This window comes from Equus caballus, chromosome 21 (assembly GCF_041296265.1).
Source record: "Equus caballus isolate H_3958 breed thoroughbred chromosome 21, TB-T2T, whole genome shotgun sequence".
Taxonomy (NCBI): Eukaryota; Metazoa; Chordata; class Mammalia; order Perissodactyla; family Equidae; genus Equus; species Equus caballus.
In genome coordinates, this window is record NC_091704.1 from 33,787,840 (window position 1) to 33,807,050 (window position 19,211).

The 19,211-nt window shown below is 38.4% G+C and overlaps 1 protein-coding gene across 2 annotated transcripts in view; it reads right to left on the reverse strand.

Moving 5' to 3' along the window:
• Positions 1-19,211, reverse strand: part of ITGA2 (integrin subunit alpha 2) — a 93,566-nt gene that overhangs the window by 42,772 nt on the left and 31,583 nt on the right. For both annotated transcript variants that reach the window (XM_070246825.1, XM_005604279.4), the window contains 5 exons: positions 11,690-11,799; positions 9,082-9,173; positions 5,930-6,044; positions 5,626-5,753; positions 3,104-3,252 (listed from right to left, as the gene is read on the reverse strand). In XM_070246825.1, the coding sequence (XP_070102926.1) occupies positions 3,104-3,252; positions 5,626-5,753; positions 5,930-6,044; positions 9,082-9,173; positions 11,690-11,799 (594 nt within the window). The remainder of the gene's footprint in view (positions 1-3,103; positions 3,253-5,625; positions 5,754-5,929; positions 6,045-9,081; positions 9,174-11,689; positions 11,800-19,211) is intronic.

Below are 19,211 nucleotides of genomic sequence, written 5' to 3' on the forward strand. Positions count from 1 at the left end.
ATAGATAATGCCAAATTTCCCTTTAAAATTTCCATCAATTTATATTACCACCAGTATACAAAGATGTAAGTTTCTCCACTTCTTTTCCTTAACAATGAGGATTATTAATTTTTTAATTTAGGGCATTCTGATAAGTAAGAAACAGTATACAATTAATTGCATTTTTCACTATAAAGGGATGATGAGCATTTTTATATATTTATTAACCACCTACATTTCTTTCTGTATGAACTCTTGAGCTTTCTTTATCATTGCCCATTTTTCTTTGTGCTGTTCATCATTTTCCTGATTAGTAAGATTTCTTTGTTAATAAAGAAAATTATCCTTTGTCATAAATATTGTAAATAATTCCCTTAGTTCATTAATCATCTTTTGAATTTAGTAGTATTACTTCTGCAAAGAAATTTTACATTTTGATATAATCAAATCCATTAACTTTTTTGGTGTGTCTTTTATATTTGACATGGTATTTTAAAAGGACTTGTCATCTCTAAGAGTTTTTTCTTTAATCACCCAAGTTTTCTCCTAGTCCTTTAATAGTTTCATTTTCTTAGATTTAAATTTTTGGTCCGGTTGAAATTTGTTTTTATTCAAGGAGTTAAGCAGGGATTCAGCCTTATTTTTTTCTAGATGGTTAGCCAGTTGTCCGATAACTTTTTTTTCTATTGGATTCTCTTGTTGCATATTCTTTTCGGGAAATGTCATCCACTCCTTTGGATTAACTACCTTCTATATGATGACACCTTAAAGTGTATATCTGTTTCCATTTCATCCCTCTCATCTTCAAATTGATGTGTTCAATGCTTGCTGGATATTTTCACCTGAACGTGTAAGGGGCACTTTAAATTCAACGTGTTTAAAACCGAGAGTATCATTTTATTTCCTACAACTTTTCTGCATTCTATATAGTAGAACAAAGAAATATCCAAAAAATTTTCATATTTCTCATCCAGATAAATTTGAATTACAGAACTCACATCAAATACCTTTTGAGTGAATTATACTCTTTATGACTTATGGTAGAGCTCATGTGATGAGAAGGTTGCTGAGGGTAGAAACTGTGCCTCACTGAGTTTTGATTACCTTCAGGTCTTGGAAAAATAAATTGCAACCATAGGCACTCAGTGAAATAAGATGAATGGAATATGGCAATATTTACTGAAAGAGTGTCAGAATTCTATTTGATGTCGCAAAGAAACAGATCAAAAAGAAAGAAAGAAAGAAAGAAAGAAATAGAAGTAATTACATTCTGGAAGGTGTGAGGAAGAAGTTAGGTGATTCTCCTAATACTGGAAAGATTCCTGTTAGCGTGGGAAATAGTGGTAAGAAAGAGATGCTGGCACAGGGAGAAAACCAAAGTTTGAAAAGATGATGAAAGCCACGCAAGTCCCATCTTAACAGTAGCTATTGTCCTCGAGAAGAAAGCTTGCCAGGCCCCAGGCTCCTTCCAGGGAAAAATGCCACACCTATATTCACTGCTGAAAATACAGGCCCTCTGCAGTTTCTAAATCCTCTGCGACTTGCTATGTCAACTTACTCTTCCCCTAGGTCTAGTTTACTGGACCAGGAAGGGGACTCCGCCTACTGGCAGCTGATACATTGACTGGCCAGCAGCCTATGAGACAGCTTCACCCAAAAGGACATCTTAATAGGGATAATAAAGATTAACCAAATCAACCATATCTTCTCTTGTAGGAAATCTGCTTTTGAGACAAATACGGAGCGTAACTAGTTGATAGAAGTGGCAACTGGAATATATACCCAGAAAAAAGGAGGGACAGATATAACAGGGAATTCAGAAATAGAAATGACAGGATGTGGTGAATGACCAGATGTGTGATCTAAGAAGGAGCAGAAAGAACAAAGAAAATCATCAAGTTTTTACCCCGAGTGACTGGGCAAAAAGGTGGTGACGTGACTCAAAATGGCAAAATCATGAGGATGGGTAAGGAAAAGAACAAGGCCAGTTTAGGATGTACTGAATTTGATAAGTGAGCCAGCACTCCAAATGAAGATAATCAGCATCAGCTGGATGCCTCTGTGAATTCCGGGAGCGAGTTCAGGGCTGACAACACAGCAATGGGGTAACCCACATAGGGCTGAAGCTGATGCCACAAGAGTGGATACAATGCTTAAGAGAAAAGGGTGATAAAAAAAAAAATGGCTCTGTTTTGTGAAGAAAAAATGGGAAAAGGAGCCAGTAAAGAGGTAAAAATGTTGACAAAAAGTTGGCAGGGATTCTAGAAGTTTGTGATATCATGGCAACTGAGGCAGGAATAGCAGTGTGTGCTCCTCATTATAAAATGCTCAGGAAGCTAAAAAGGATGAGGCTTGAGGCAGGACCCCTGGGTTTCTGGGTGATTAAGAAGGCCACATTTACCGGGTCACAGAGCCATGTGCGTCAAGGAAGTGAAGGAGTATAGACAATTCTTTCAGGAGTTACGGTAGTGGAAGGAAGAATGCACAAGATGAAAAAGGCAGGAAGTAGGGTGAAGGGAAGGTGAACTTATTGTTCTCATTTATTTTTTAACAATAGGAGAGTGTTTAGCATTTTTGTAAAGGTATCTGATGAAAACAGCAGATGAAGGTCAGCGGTGCCGAGAAAACAGAGAAACTGAGCTATATAGTTGTAAAGTTCACACTGCCTCAGATTGTAATAAGGATCATACACTCACTCAATTAAATTCAGACTCCTAGGTCATTAACATTTAAGGTTCTTTGGCCCTTCTTAATTTGCATGAAGTGCTCCATTAGCTCAAGTCCTCTGTGGCCTCGATAAATATTAACAAATAATTGCAGATTGCCCCATTTCCTACTGTTTTAACCTAAGGTCTTTTAATTTCATTTCATTTACTTCATATAAAATCTTAAAAAATAGTGTAATAGCTCATAAAATTCCTAGAAATCAAAGATTTTTAAATTTCATTTCCCACTGCCTTCTCAAAGTGTTCAAGTTACAGAATGCTCAAACTTTTCCTCTTATTAGTTCTGATTTAAGTGTGGCTACCAGGTATATTATTTTTCTTTGTCTTTTCTTTCCTTTTTCTTACTTATAAGTGCTTCTATTTTCTCAAAATATTGGCCTATTAGCATCATAACTTACCTTGCATATTGAATTGCTTTGAAGGTATTTGTGAGGTCCCCACCAAATTGGAATGTCTGGGATGTCGCTTCAACCATCTCAGCTTTAGTTTTAAAAGTGTTCAGGTTAAACACAACTCTTGGATTATTGGCATATTGAATTAACCCCACCTTCAAGAAAGCAGAAGTTTATTAAAGGGTTGTCATTAAGTGATAAATCGTTTCTATTTAATGAATATAATAAAAATCAAAAGTGCATTTAGACTTGGACTGATAGCTTAAGGGAACCATTTCCAACTTTGTTCTTAGGAATAGTTATTTTTCTTCCAATGCAGTGACTTCCTTTTTAGAAGTCACCAGTGTACAGGAACAGTACTTGTTGATAAGTAGGATGATGTGTGCAATTTGGTTTTCAAGAGCAATAACTGTAGATTTTAAAGCATGGTCCTATAATATTTTACTATAACTATTAATATAAAGTTTGTAACAGGAAGATTGAAATGATATAAATACATTTTCTAATTACCAATGGATATAAACATGTAAACAATTATAAGTAGTCACAGATGGAAGAGAACATCCATCATTGAGGATAATTAGATAATAACCAAAGAATTAGAGTTGAATACAAGAAAAACCAATGTTCTAATTAATGCAGTCAATTTGGATGTATTTATTTTGCTGGATTTCCTTTAATCACAGACTTCAGCATCCCTGGAGGAAAGTTGCTATATGTGCATGTGGGGCAGGAAGTTTCCGGTCTTCAGAGAAAATGTCATCAGAAAGAGTCTTATTTGAGAGAGCTGAGAGACTTGACAACTTCTGAATAAGATGTTTGGGCACATTCCCTAATCCTTTAGATCGAGAAGGTCAGACACTTCTGTCAATGTCCTTGTTCTCAGCACTGAAATCATCCTCTATGCCTAGGAGTTGGGGTTTCCAGAACAGGAAATGGCAATAAGAGGAAAGTGGTGAAAGGGCCTCTGAAATAAAGGTCAGCATGTAAGGAAGGTGGAAAAGGCAAGCCCTGGGTTTCTGAATTCAATAAAGTATTTTGCTAGAAAGGCATTAACTAGGCACCCAGAAGATGGCAAAAAATATGATATTGCTGGACTCCTTTCCTTAGGATAGGATGTAAGACTTGAGAAAAAGAAAAGGACTCTGAGGATTTTGAAGTCTAAGATGAGAGGAAGAGGGTAGTGACTCCCATGACACAGCTCCAGAACTTCTGTGTGAGAAAAGGAAAGGCTGAATCGAAGGTTTAAAGAAATGAGGTATATTAGGTCTGACAGAAAGGTCAAATTTAGATTGCAAGAAAAGAGACTGAGCAAAACCACCTCTGGAGATGCAGAAGATGCATTGGGTTAGGAAGACAAGAAGAGAAAGGCTAAGAATTCCATACGAGAGACTTGAATACAGTAAGTCATGTTATTGGGGGTAATCCATTTAGAGACAGTGAAAATAAGCAGATACATATGAAAACTTCTCTTATGAGGGGCCTTCACAGTGATGCTCTCCAGAAACCAGTGCTATATCTAGTCTTATTTGACTGAATTTTCTGGTAAAAGCTACAGTGAAACCTCCAAAGTTTCAGAGGGTGCTAACATCCTTTTGGTATTGAAAAGCAAAGTCAATGAGGAAAACACGTAACAATATTTTATGATACCTTACAGAAAAGCAGAAAATCAAATTTCAACACAGATATCTGCAAAGCATTTAGGGAAAAATGTTCCAACAATTTTTACGAGATGTTGGACACTGGAACATCAGATGCAACCCAGGAACATACACTGGTAACCCTGTGGACTGGTCCCTGTTGACATGCATTCGGGGTGCTGCTATAACCAGAATGACCTGTAAAATGGCAGATCAAGTAAGAAAGGAAAAAAAGCCCCAAACTTTAAAAATAAATGCTATTCAGTTTTACAGAAGCATGAAGCTTCTGCTCCTGAGTTTTGCTTGCCTACTTCAAAAAGATAGAAAAACAAACTAAAACTCCTTAAAACATAGATAGTTATACAAAATTATTGAAAAGACTTGTCCTGTGTAAAAAAAGGAAGGTCGGACTAGAATATGATGAAAGGGTCTAAAATAATAAATGGCAGAATGGTGCTGTCTATGGACTTATACATAAAAATCTAAAAATTCAAGGATAATTCTTTTACCAGTAAGAAGTAAACAAAAGGAATTCATTATCAGTTCAAGTGTGAATAACAAAAAAATACATATTGGATATTAAAATGTATTGGTAAATTCATGAGTTAGAGGAGGGAAAAATAAACAACTCAAGAGGATTAAAATGCTATATGCCACATCCAGTGCCTGTGTCGGAAATAGAAATCTAAGCTCAAATACCAACCTGCATTGGGCAAAGGTATAGACAAAATAACTCACCGTAGTACAAGTTTCAACAAACTTTCAAAATCACCATTAAATGCATTTAATATGAGGATCCGACAAATGCAAAAATTAAGACCTCATATCCAACAATATTTTCTCAGAAAGCAAGCCATGGGTTAGTGTAGGTATTATTGACATCCATACCTGTGTTTTTGTGGGGCCTATATCGAGGCCTTGTACAAATTTCTCCAAAAAATTCTTTACTGCCTCCCAGGGATAAATACTGTTTGATTCATCACACACAACCACAACATCTATGAGGGAAGGGCAGGCTACACAGGAAAAGATGAAAGAAACAGATTTCCACAGGTGAGTCAAACTTCACACCCATATAAAAATGAGATTTACAGTAAAATAGACTTGAGGGGGTGACTGGCACTTGTTGATAAATTTTTCCCCTCCTTTTCTGTGAGGCACTGCTCAGACCTTCTGCACATTCGTCACTTACTCTGAGCTGCAGGTGAAAAGCTGGCCAAGAGCTGAAAATCGGGACTGACGTCAGAACAGACACCAGTTGTGTAATATTGGCTTCCGCACTGCTGTGCCCACAGGGGACCACATGTCTTCAAAGAAATGAGAACAATGACAAAACACATGGAAAAGGTTAGCCCTCTATCTCTCCATTTGTGAAACTCAGAAATCATTTCTGCTCTTTTACCAGATACTAGGAATTGCCAACTCTTGAAACTAAGTCAAAAATGGCTTTGAGTGAAAGTGCATGGGAGCAAAGAGAAGTGAGGGAGTAGGTGGCCGACGTGCTGTGCCCAATGGCAGGCCACTCAGGAGGGGCACTGAGACTGTCTGGGACAGCTTTCAGCGTAGGGAGAAGCCCATTAAGTCACCCACAAAGACAGAGGAAAGGGGTACTTTCCTTTCAGAGAACACCCAGGAGAAAAATGAGTGCACGGTTCATTTTTTGTCTCTCAGGTGCTTCATCTGTAAAATGAGGATAATCATACCTCCTATCTTTTAAGGTAGTTGTGAAGGTAAAATGGGTCTATGAAACACTTAGAACAGTGCCAGGTAAATAGCAAGTAGCATATAATTGTCAGCCAGCGTCATTATCGTTGTCATTCTTGAACATAGGTCTCTTCCTGTCCCTTCTATTTATACTATTCAGCAGAAACCATAAACCCACGTTGCCAAGGGCCAGGCAGGAAACCAAGAAGAGTGCTTGGGGCCAGGTATAGACAGCAAGGTGCATGAAGAACCCACACCTTATACAGGAGCAGGCCACTATGGCTCCTGCCCATTGATTGGTGTGAAACAGGCCAGGCCCTGTGTTACCAGATCTCACAAATATTCAAGGAGAGTCAGAGAGGGCAAATTCTGTGTGAAAATTCAGCTAAAAAAAAAAAACCACTCTGTGAGCTAAACAAACACAATAAGGTTCATGAACTGCCAGTTTTTAATTTTGTTATAAAGTATTTCTTTGAGGACTTCAGAATTCCTATTTTCACTCCCTAAGACCTTCAGTCATCAAGGATGGCACTTGTCTCCTTGCCCACATCACATGTGCTCCAATTCTTAATATCTCCATTAACCAGACCCCAAGTCTCCGCTTTTCAGCAGCCCTTGAATGTCAAGAACTCCTGATTCACTTACATGGGAAATATTAGATTAAATAGTATTAAAATCACCAGATGTAAAAGGAAAAAATTGGCAAAGAGAAGTCTAGTCAAGATCTTAAAAAACATCTACCAAGTTTAACACAATATAAAGCTGTGGATCAATTGTTAAAACTGAGCACAAAAGTGTGGACTTGCAAAAAAGCCATTGGAAGAATAAAAGGGTATTTTATTTGACCCAGTTTAATTGTTGGTAGCTCAGAGGAGAAGCAGCTGTAGTCATATTTCACGCTCAACGAACAAGGCATAGTTTTTCCCCCTATAAAACTGGTTCATTTTTAGGGGAAAATTGGTAGTTCACCAAATAACAGACACCAATTATTGATTCCTATATCCCCATCCCCAAGTTGGTTTTTTTTTTATCACCTTGAAGAATAATAACTCACAAAGTATTCAAAAAAGATTTTTTTGCTTTAAAAGCAGTGGAAAACAGCATTAAGAACTTGAAATTAGAATATGCCAATTGTTAATGCCAGAACTACATTCCTGCTTTAAGCCCAGAACTTAAAAAGTTTCAAAAAAATGTGATGATTGTCAGTCTTTTCCACATAATTCTTAAGAGTATCTTAAGATGTTGACCTTTTAGGTATGTAAAGGAAACTTTCGCTTTTTTCTTTCTTCTTTCTTTTTCTTTTCTCTCCCCTCCTCCCTCCCTCTCTGCTTGCTACATTGATTGCTAAATTAACCTCTCAAATTCTCTTGGAAATTTGTTTCACTTTACCTGAAGTTACTGATTAAAACTTTTGAAGCACATTCTGTAATCTCTATATCTCAATATGTTCCTCTTTCTAAATCTATTCAACCTTACAAACAAAAAAAGGTGAAAGCAACCCTATAATAAAGACTTTGGAATATCATAAACCATGAAGATTCATTGCAATATTCATTTATGCACTGATGGAGCACCTATTATAAGCAATAGTTGATTTACTTAGTGGTACCAAAGTCTGTCTGAATACTAATATCTATTAGTGAAAGTAGAATGACATTGTTCAAAACTGATTACATTTTTAGAATAATGCAGTTATACACAGGAGCTTTTAAGTTAGCACGCCAAGAGTATAGATAGCTAATGGAAAGTTCAATTACACTCTCTAAGACGATGGTAGCAGGGCAATACAACTAGCACACACCTACAAGAGCTGGTGGAAATGTTGAATAAGATTGGGTGTTTATTTGCCTTTAATATTTTTTTGGTGTGTGATGGTTTTCATTTTTCATATAGTCAAATCTTTTCAAAAATTTCCTATCTTATTTTTTAGATAGTCGAATCTTTTCAACAATTTCCTATATTATTTTTTCTGTTAGTTCTAAGCTCAGAAATTCTTCCCCATTTCAGAAAATTTCCACTTTCTTCAAGTTTTTTACATTAACTCTTTAATCCACTTGAAAGTTCACTTGGATACGTAAGTTATTAACTAATTAATTGTCCTCGGATCACTTGTTATATAAGGCATTCTATTTCACTGATCTGCGATGTCTTTCACAGCATTCTAGAAACTAAATGAGAATAAATGCTAACATGAAATAAGAGATTGAGCCACACCTTAAATAATATAAGATTAGCCAATGGCTATAGGAAATGATTAAAAACAAAGACATATTTTAGCTTTGAAACTTACTTTCTGAATTAGCAATAACTCTGTTGAATGTTCCTACAGCAAGTAAAAATGAGACCTGGAATCTGGCTGTTATCAACAAATACTAAGCACACTTTCCAAGGGCAAAGAATTGGTGTTCCCTTTGCTCCCCTTTCTCAAATCATTCTGTGGCCATGGTTTTGCTGACTATCTTAAGAAGTCCACACACCATCAGATTGTTAGTTCACACTGGATATCCACACAGCATGATTTATCCAAAAGCATGCTCTAATATTTAAGCCTCAAGATTAGATTTGATAGGAGGGATGGTGAGAAGATACTGACTTCACACTTGCTTGAGGGGAATGAGGATTTGAAAAGTCAATACTCACAAGAAATCCTCCGGTTCCCACATTCCTTGTGAGCGTCAAGCCAAGGCTCATGTTGGTTTTCATCTCGGTAACATTGGGAATGCTTGTGGAAGCTTTCAAAGGGAAAAAGATTTTAAAAAGTGACTAAATCTTCACCGTTTATTTAAAGTTGTTAAACACATACACACATACTCATGTTTATGTGTAGCGTTGAAGTTAATGTTTTGCGTCCAGGTGCTCGCGTTATGTAATCAGGTGTAGGGAAATGAAATGCCTTCAGTGATGGGGCAGCTCACCTAAATGCTTGAGGATGCAGAACGTAAGATATTAGGGGGTGGGGTCTGGAAAGGGCACAAATTATACACATTTAAATGTAAATTTTTTAAAAATCAAAGTCCTGGCCAAACACAGCATATCCGAGGACAGCATTTGGTCACAAGTTTGCATCCCTGCTCTTTCCAAGGTCATGATGGCTCTATCTAACGTTTTATTCTGAATTAGTAAAATTGTCCTTAAAGTGTTATCAAAGAATGCCATATGGTAGAATCTGGCTCAACATAATAGTAGGTAAATTTTAAAAGGAAACCATGAGACTAGCCATGTAAAATAATAAATAAATCTCTCCAACCTCCTCTCTCCCACTGAACTAGGGCATCATTCACTGTATCCATTCTTGAGTTATTGGACATTGGAATTCTCTTCAATAATATCATTATTTACTCTTGTTCTCTAATCTCTGCCAAGCCAATATTGCCACTTTCATTTATCCCTCATTTCCCAGGGTGACCATTTTAAAACTTTACCCCTCTTTTCAAGTCTCCAAACTCAACCTGGGTCCCATCAAACTCTGTGGATAACCTGTCTACTCCAGAAAACGACAATCACCCTTGAAGGTAATCTCAGCTTCTCTTATCTCTGGAGTAGACAGGTTATTCACAGGGATTGATCGGACCCAGTAATTTAAGTAATTCTTAAAATTACTTGTTCTCTTTCCTTTGTGTCTTAGAGAAAGGAGCATTCTTTCTAAGACTCATTTTCCCAGGTACCAGTGACATTAATTCCATCCAGTTAACTCTATTTTTGACTGATAGTCACTCCCTTATCACCTCCTTCCACTCTCCCTACAAATAAGATCATCTTTTTTTTATTAGAAAAATCTTCTATTAACCATGTTACTCCATCAAACTATTTTCCCAGTTCTCCTTCACTACCCAACTTCTGGAAATAGAGGTCTCCTTTCCCCCCTCGTGCTTGGTCACTACTCACCAGCTCCTAAATTCTCTGTAATCTATTTTCTCCCCTCAACACTGCTGGATTTACCCTTTAGGCAAGAAAGTTACACAATATGATTTCCCGAGTCAGAAATGAAATAATAGAATTTCCATATGTATGTTTTTTATTCTTTTAAGTTTATTTTTATTTATAAAGATAATATGTCAGTACAAGTACATTATTTTTAAAAAATAAAATATATACATTAGAGGTGAGTGTTTAAAAGTTAGAGGTGATGTGATATATTAGGGGTGATATAATAAAGCTTTTGAGGTACATAATAAAACTTTGGAGCACTCACTTCTAATGCATATATTCTTAGAAATTTTATATATGTATAATATATATTTACATATGTATGTATAATATACATACGGTGAGTGTGGTGAGTGTTCAGAATGTTTAGAAAACACCAATCTAGATCACCCAGAACCTCCTCAAATAAGCAGATGATCTTTACTCAGTCCTCATATCCTTCAACCTCCATAGCATTTGACATCCTGACTCCTTCCACCTCACTGAAAATATGCTTACTGAGCTGCTACTACGTGCCAGAAATTATGCTAGAAGTTAGGTTTGCAGGGATGTGTAAGAAACACTCCTGCCATGTTTCTAAGTCTTAATCATGGTTTTTGAATCTCTTTCTTTCCTTGATTTCCATAACATTGTATTTTCCTAATTCATGCCTTAATTCTTCAGAACTCTACGACTCCTCAGTGCTGGTTGTTTTGAATAACGACAATGATCAAATTGAGCAACTTTCTACTTGCGTCAGGAAGGCGTGAAAACACGATTTGTTTAGCTTTCCAGTCTTGGACTTTTAGTAACTTTTTGCATTAACAGAAAGCATCTGAGATGTGGATAATTAAAACAGCAATACCAAACAATTACAAATAATTAAAAATTGTGAATATTTTTCATTAGAATAAAATAATTTAGACATGAACAGAAACACACAGTATTTCTGAGCACCTCCAGGATCAGCTCTCGTAGTGACATTTCTATACTTAACGGTTTGTTTTGAGGAGGGAGAAAGGTATGCATAGCTTCAGATTTCTGTAAGTAATCAGCAAAGTAATCCTAAATGTAGGTGGAAACTGGTCCACAGTCTAGGGGCAGATGGTCCAGGAGGCAGTACCTTTCCTACGCATCTTATTAAATCAGGTCTTCAAACTGTGTTGGAAATTTGGATACAATTGGCCCCACATGATTAAAGAGACGAAGACAAAATAAAACAAGCTGTCTGTATTTCTTTAAGACAGAACGATGATTGGTTTTGTTGTTGTTTTTCATCCAGGTATATAACAATTGAGATTTTTGTCATTTGTAAAAAACCTCATTGCTAATTACCACTTACTTTGCAAATTCAGTTTTTCACACGTAGCAGTGGATAGATCAACAGGACACTTATAGACATCTCCCATTCGGTTCTCAGGAAAGCCGCTCCAAGGTGAACCAACCAGTAACCTAGAAATAGGAAGTTTTTTTGTTAGACATAAAATGTTAGCTATAGTTTCTTAAAGATAAGACTGACCACAAAACCATGAAGAAAAAACATTTAATTTCAATTTTTAATAAGCAAGGGGCTGACCCCATGGCTGAGTGCTCAAGTTTATGCACTCTGCTTCAGAAGCTGAGGGTTCACTGGTTCGGCTCCTGGGCACAGACCTACGCACTGCTCATCGAGCCATGCTGTGGCAGCATCCCACACAGAAGAACTAGAATGACCTACAACTACAATATGCAACTATGCACTGGGGTTTTGGGGAGGAAAAAAAAAAGAGGAAGATTCACAACAGATGTTGGCTCAGGGCCAATCTTCCTCACCATCCACCCCCCCCCCCCCCAAAAAAAAGGTGAATATAGTTAGGGAAACCGAATCGAATAGTTACAGATTAAACAATAAATAAATAAATAAATAAATAAGTGAACAGTTCATATGTGTTCAGCTAGAATTCGATCTTTTTCCTTTCCTCTTAGTGGATCAAGAATCCTTGAAGAATGTCTGCAATACAGCTGTCTTGCCACAACACCCTGGGAGGTCTCCCTGAAGCAGTCCTGTCCAACAGAAATGTAATGCAAGCCACAATCTGAGTAATAAAAGGCAAGCCACAAATGTGAGTAATATAATGTGAGCCACAAATAAAAGTACAATTACAGATGTAATTTTAAATTTTCTATTAGCCACATTAATAAAATAAAAAGCAACAGGTGAAATTAACTTAAATGACATTTTATTTAACTCAATATATCCAAATTAGCATGCAATCAATATAAAAATTATTAATGAGCTATCTACATTTTTTTCCATTTAAGTCATTGAAATTCAGTGTGCATTTTATACTTAGAGCACATATCAATAAAGACAAGCAACATTTCAAGTGCTCCGTAGCTGCATGTGGCTAGTGGCTACCATACTGGTTAGGATAGCTCTAAAAAATGAAACAATATTAAAACCAAAAGCAAAAACTAACATTTGTTGAGTGCTTTATGTGCCCTAAGCATTTTCATATGTTAACTTACTTAGGGAATGGATGAGTTATCTAAGCGGCTTTGTATTTACTGTCTATATAAGGGATCCTTAGCAAATATACTAATGGGGCTCTCCTTAAGCGTCACATGTTTATAGCCAGAATATAGGATGTAGAGGTCAGAGAGTGGTGCTCACATCCTCCCTTTGGTTAGTTTCAGCTCCTACAGAGCTTCTCCAGCTGGAGACTATGTGTTTTCCCGTAGAACTACTCCCCCGACATTTCTGGTCAGAGAAGAACGGATAGAAAGAGTCCATGGAACAGTCTGATCTTTAGAAACTACAGCAAGTTAAGTATTCAGCAACACCCAGTTACTAAGAAAGAATATTTAATTCAATGTTTTTTCCTTGTCAAAGTTGGGAAGGATTAGATTATCTGTCTATGAAACTTAAATTCTTTCATGAGCCTTCTGTATAAACATTTTATCATTATCGATTAAACAGCATGTGCCCCCTGCTAAGCCCTACAGTGGAAAAAAAAGACTAAGGCACACTCCAGTCTCCTAAATCTAGTGAAACTGTTTAAAATACAAGACAAGTAAAATATTAATAATACAAATGAACAAAAAGATATGAATAAGTTCTCCTTTAGAACAAACATTAAAATGGTCAAAGGAAGTGAAAATGGACATTGAAGGATGAAGGTGGTAGTCAGCATTCTCAGCAGAGGGAACAGCATGAACAATCATGGAAAAAGGAAAATACGGCTTATTTTGAAAGACAGTTAATGGTTCTGTAATAAGTTTCTCCCCTTATTCATCTTATACTATTATTCTCAAACTAATATTTTATAGAACATTCTAGAATACTTAAATTCAGTTAACTCTGATTAAGGGTAGATTTGAAAGATTTCTGTCTTCTTATGAGCAGATAATTTAGCATCATCTACCTGTTAAAATATTGCCTATAGATAGTATTACAATAATATCAGGCATACAGGTTAAGGTTTTGAAAAAGATAGAAATCTAAGTGTTGGATATTAGTAAGTCCCAATATTCATTTTAATGGAGGGAGAGAATCAGTGGCAGGATCTGCAATGCATGTTTGATCATATCTGATGCTCTTCACGTTCATGACAACTCAGAGGAAATTAGGAAACGTATCAAGCCTCTGGACTGTGAAAACTGTCCTCCAGCTGCTGGATTTTCTCTGTCTGTACAAGTCCTTCATTCCAAAGTGGTACTACATTACCTTGGATTTTGGTGTGCAGGACACATCTTATAGTATAAACAAATATAGAGAGAAATAATCTGCTCTTGCTTACTTTCCAACCCTGTTTCTTTCCACTCAACTTCCTAAAACTCTCTATTTCAGTCATAAATTGAACTCAGCTCTCCCACCAGATCAGAGTGTCTCTTGCTTCTAAACCTTCACACATGCTATTCCCTGCCTGGCAAAGTTCTACTCATTAGTTAGACTCCCATTAGACCCATTTCCTCCAGGAAGTCCCCTGGCTCTTCCGAATCTGGGCAAGGTGGCTCTCCTGAGGACTTCCATAGCCTCTGACCTTTCCCTAGCCCAGTTTTTGTCATGTTACTCTGCAACCATGTGCCTACTGGCTAAATCTCCCACTACGTAGGAAATGTCCACGAGGGCTACGAGGTGAATGAATGTTTTTGAATGAATGGATGAAATCGAACATGTTGAATGAATGAATGAAAAAAACGAATGGATAATTCTGCAGTATTATTTAAAAGAACTCTCTTGATTGAGGAGAAGTTAAGTAGAAAATTTTTATTTCTGTCCTTATTGAAGAGCATTTTCTTTTGTCCAAGTTAAAGACAAAAAAAGAGGTGAAAAAACTCAACAAAATTGAAAAGAAAGTATTACTTTCTTTTCAGTGTCACTGTTCTTGATTCCGTCTCCACATAGCTACTCTGCATCAAACTTGTGTTTTTTTAAGCAAAAGCTGACTATGGAATCTGCAGGGAACAAAATAGCACCTTATAGCAAGACACTATAATAAGAAGTGTGGCTCCGCCCCTTGGCATGCTGGGAATTGATATTAATTACAGCAAACCTTACAACAGCTGGTACTGTGAGTGAGGCTTTCCCAACATTATCTAATGAGCAAAACAAGTCTGAGATTATTTATCTCTATTTTACAGATGGAACCACCAAGATACAAGAGATGAGCTACTTCCTCATGTTCACATGCATAGTGAGAGGCAAGTGTAATTGATTCGGAAGCCTGGGCTCTTAATTCTTAAGACTATTCTTCCTCCTCTCCATTGAAATAGGGCCCAGATTGGGAAAACTATCTTTTTATTTTTTTTTTTTTAAGATTGGCACCTGAGCTAACAACCGTTGCTAATCTTTTTTTTTTTCTGCTTTTTTCTCCCCATATCCCCCCAGTATATAGCTGTATATTCTAGTTGTGGGTCCCTCTAGGTGTGGCATGTGGGACGCCACCTCACCGTGGCCTGATGAGCAGTGCCATGTCCGCGCCCAGGATCCGAACCAGGGAAATCCTGGGCCGCCGCAGCGGATCACGAGAACTTAACCACTTGGCCACGGGGCTGGTCTCTGGGAAAACTATCTTAACAGGTGGCTTGGGTTGCAGAACCATCAAGGAGTAGAAACTGGAAACTGAGGGCCAGGCCACACCTACCATGATGGGGGTGTGTAGCCTCTGTGGTTTATAAGGAGGCTGCAAACCAGAAGCACACCAGCCAAGGTCAGACTGTAAGAACAGATCCACACTGTGGGGCCCAGGCTGTACTGTTTACAATGCAGAGGAGAGAGAACAGGGTATGTTCAGATAGTACCAAATGTGGTAATTTAGGGGACTTTTGTTGTGCACATTTCCCAGCCATCCTCACCACAGCCCAAGAGAAACACACTGAGGAACAAAAGTTAAGTGTTTCTCATCTAAAATTTAACCATTTTTTTTCTCAGAGCCTCCAGTGGTAAAGCTGCACCACCAGCTACCCGTTTTCTCAATGAAAACAGTAGGTCAAAAGGCTACTTCCTGTTTCCTGTCGACTAAGCATTGCCTGAACATTCTCCCCGTCACCTCTTGCCACCTCTTTAAAGATTTCAGGATTTGATAACCTCACAGCTCAGGAGGACTTACGACATCTCCGCTACCACTGAGAGAGTTATGGCCCTCCTCCGTTAATCAGACAGGAAGAAGAGAAAGCAAGCATCTGCACAGTCGTGTCCCACTTAAGAGGGATGTGAAAGAACCTGAAATTCTCTCCAAGAATACATATAAACCCTGGGAGTATTATGCCGTATTAAACTCTTAACACAAAACAGTAGAAAACAGTGGGAAGCCAGACCTTTGTGGTGACTGTTAAGGAGCAATAAAGGTGTCCTTATCATATATGACTCATTCTTGAAACATCTCGAACCACATTAGTAAACCCACAGGTCGTCCTAGTCACTACAGAGAGTGTTTTAAAAGCCACCGCCCACCTCATTTCTTGGCAACGTCTCCAGTAGACTCTCCTCCTCACTTGTACCTCACGGCCTGGGTGAACTCCTGGTTCCTGACAGCTCATCCCCATAAGGAAGGGCTATGACATCACCGGTGGCTACTCCGAGGGGATTGTGAAATTCTTAAATTAATCAGACAGGAAGATGAGGAAGGCTGATATATTTATCCATAAAATTTTACGTAATCAGCTGGGGCAGGAAGAAACCTGCCAGGAGAGGATGCTACAAAGGTGGGGAACACGCTAAGTTAGTGGGTGAACCTGCTGAAGGAGGGCACAGCCTCTCGCAAGGAATGGATTGAACTTAACCGCAACCAGACAAAAGAGCTGCCTGACAGTCGTGTGTGCTGATTCTCAAAACAAAACAAAATCCCAAGATATAAACTTCTCTTTTCCTACAGTGAAACTGGGAATTCTTCCAAGACTACTTAAAATAACACTTACTGTTCAATTATGTTGTGGGAAAATAGTGATTATGTAGAGTTCCAAAACATAGCCAATTTGCCCACCTCCAGCGGAATTCAAAATACTTTGTTTAGTTAGGAAACAGTATTTATGGCGGTATAGGGAGTTTTAACCCACAATCCAGGGGCTGTTATAAATATCTTCCTTTGGTCTGTGAGTCTCAACTCTCCAAGCGTTCCTTCAATGCTAGAGATTTTTCTAGACATTATTGACAGAGGTGTACTTAAAACACTAAGGCAAAAGCTGTTTATTTGATTCAACAAAAGTTTACTGAGATATTGAGATCCTATGGGGCTGATATGTTGCACAACTCCAAAGGGGACCATTCCCATATGAATGGTGTGCCCTGGCCTTGTGCTGTATACAACCTGTGAGGCTGTATGTGGTGGCCAGACTGACTATGTGCCAGACTCGATTCTAGGCACTGGGGATACATTAATGAATAAGTCAGTCAAAAAGTTCTGGGCTCGTGGAGCTTATATTCTGGTGGGAAAAGATAGACAATAAATTTAATAAGTAAAACATATGGTGATGATAAGCAGTACTTCGTGGGAAAAATAAGTAGGATAGAGTTAGGAGTGTGGGGTGAAGGGTATTACAATCTTTATTAGAATGGACAGGGAGGGCCCCGCCCAGTGGCACATTGGTTGAGTGTGCACACTCCACATTGGCCACCGGGGGTTTGCCAGTTCGGATCCTGGGTGCGGACACGGCATCGCTTGGCGAGCTACGCTGTGGTAGGCGTCCCACATAAAAAGTAGAGGAAGACGGGCACAGATGTTAGCTCAGGGCCAGTCTTCCTCAGCAAAAAGAGGAGGATTGGCAGATGTTAGCTCAGGGCTAATCTTCCTCAAAAATAAATAAATAAATAAATAATGGTCAGGGAAGCCCTCAGGGAGAAGGTGACATTTGAGCAAGGACTCAAAGGAGGTGAAGGAGTAAACCATAGGACTCTGGTGGAAAAGCAGTCTAGGGTGTGGGAACAGCAAGTGCACGTGGTCTGTGGCTGGACCAGAGCGCACGAGGGGGAAGGGGTAGGAGGTGATTGTCAGATTGGTAATGGGGCCAGATCACAAAGGGACTTGCATGAAATTGTGAGAACTTGGCTTTCCTCTGAGTGAAATGAGAAAGCCATTGGAGGGTTTTCAGCAGAGTAGTGATGTGATTTGACATATTTTAGAAGGATTTTGAAGGCTGCTCTGTTGAAAATGATTGCATCAGGTGAGGCAAAGCTGAAGGTGAAACATTTAGGAGGTGTTGCAACAGTCCAGGCCCAGGGGTGACAGAGGGCTCCAACAGCGCCGGTGGAGGGAAGGTGGTGGGAAACGGCCTCATTTTAGATATATTTTGAAGGTAGGGCCAGCAGGATTTCTTGAGAAGTTAGTTTTTGAATACAAAACACAAAAGAATAGTCAAGGATGTCTAAGGTTTTTCGCTGAGAAACTAAAAGGATCCGAGTGGACGTGATTGGATAAGGGAGAAATTAGCAGTAGAGCGAGATGTTGAGAGAAGGACCTTGGGAGTTCAGCAGGGGTACTTTCAGTCTCAGATGCCTATCAGACACCCAAGGGGATATTTTACTTGAAATTAGAAGCTATTGTATATAACACCCACATTTATGTGAGAAATTTATATAAACACCCACAGTATATAAATGTAAATATTGTTCCTTATATTGTTTAGTTCCAACCATTGACAACCAAGGGGTTCGGTGAGTTCTATACGGCTACCTGCTTCTTGCTTGTAATGTAAGAGGAGCATATGATGGAAAGAATTCACCCATGAAGACGGTGGGTCTCTAGGAAGGAGGAAGACAGGTAAAGAGAATTCACACTTAGCTCTTGGTTGAGAAATACTGCTATTATAAAGTTAATAGTTAAGCTCTTTGGCATCTATTCAAAGGCAGTTTTAGTGTCTAAGCCTCATTATGCTGCCTCAGCCTCCTTTGGCTGCCAGATCACTTCCTCAAACAGTGGGATGGCTAAACCCACAAGGTCTCTCGGTCCCCTGAAGCGGAGTCCACCAACCAAATTATTTGTAAAACATCTTAAGCCTCCGTCTTATAAAAACCCTGGAAATTAGCTTTCGCACAGGAAGCAAATGAATCAATAAAGACTGATTCTGCGACGATGACTCATCCAACAAAAGCCTCGTGATGACATAAATTCCACATTCTCGGGCCCTGGCGGGGAACGCAGGCGTGATTTTAAGACCGCCGTATTTTTATAAATCGAAACCTATGAGATAGTTCTTTTCAACTAGGTGATTGGCAGATGGTTGTTTTATCAATGATAAGAACTGGAAAAGCAACAACATTTGTAAACTGCTTTACAGTTTATAAAGCACTTTTTATGTGCATCATCTCCTTCGATCCTTGTAGACAGCCTGTGAGGTCAAGTGTCATAACTATTCCTCTTTTCCTATAAAGGAACCGAGTCTGAGTG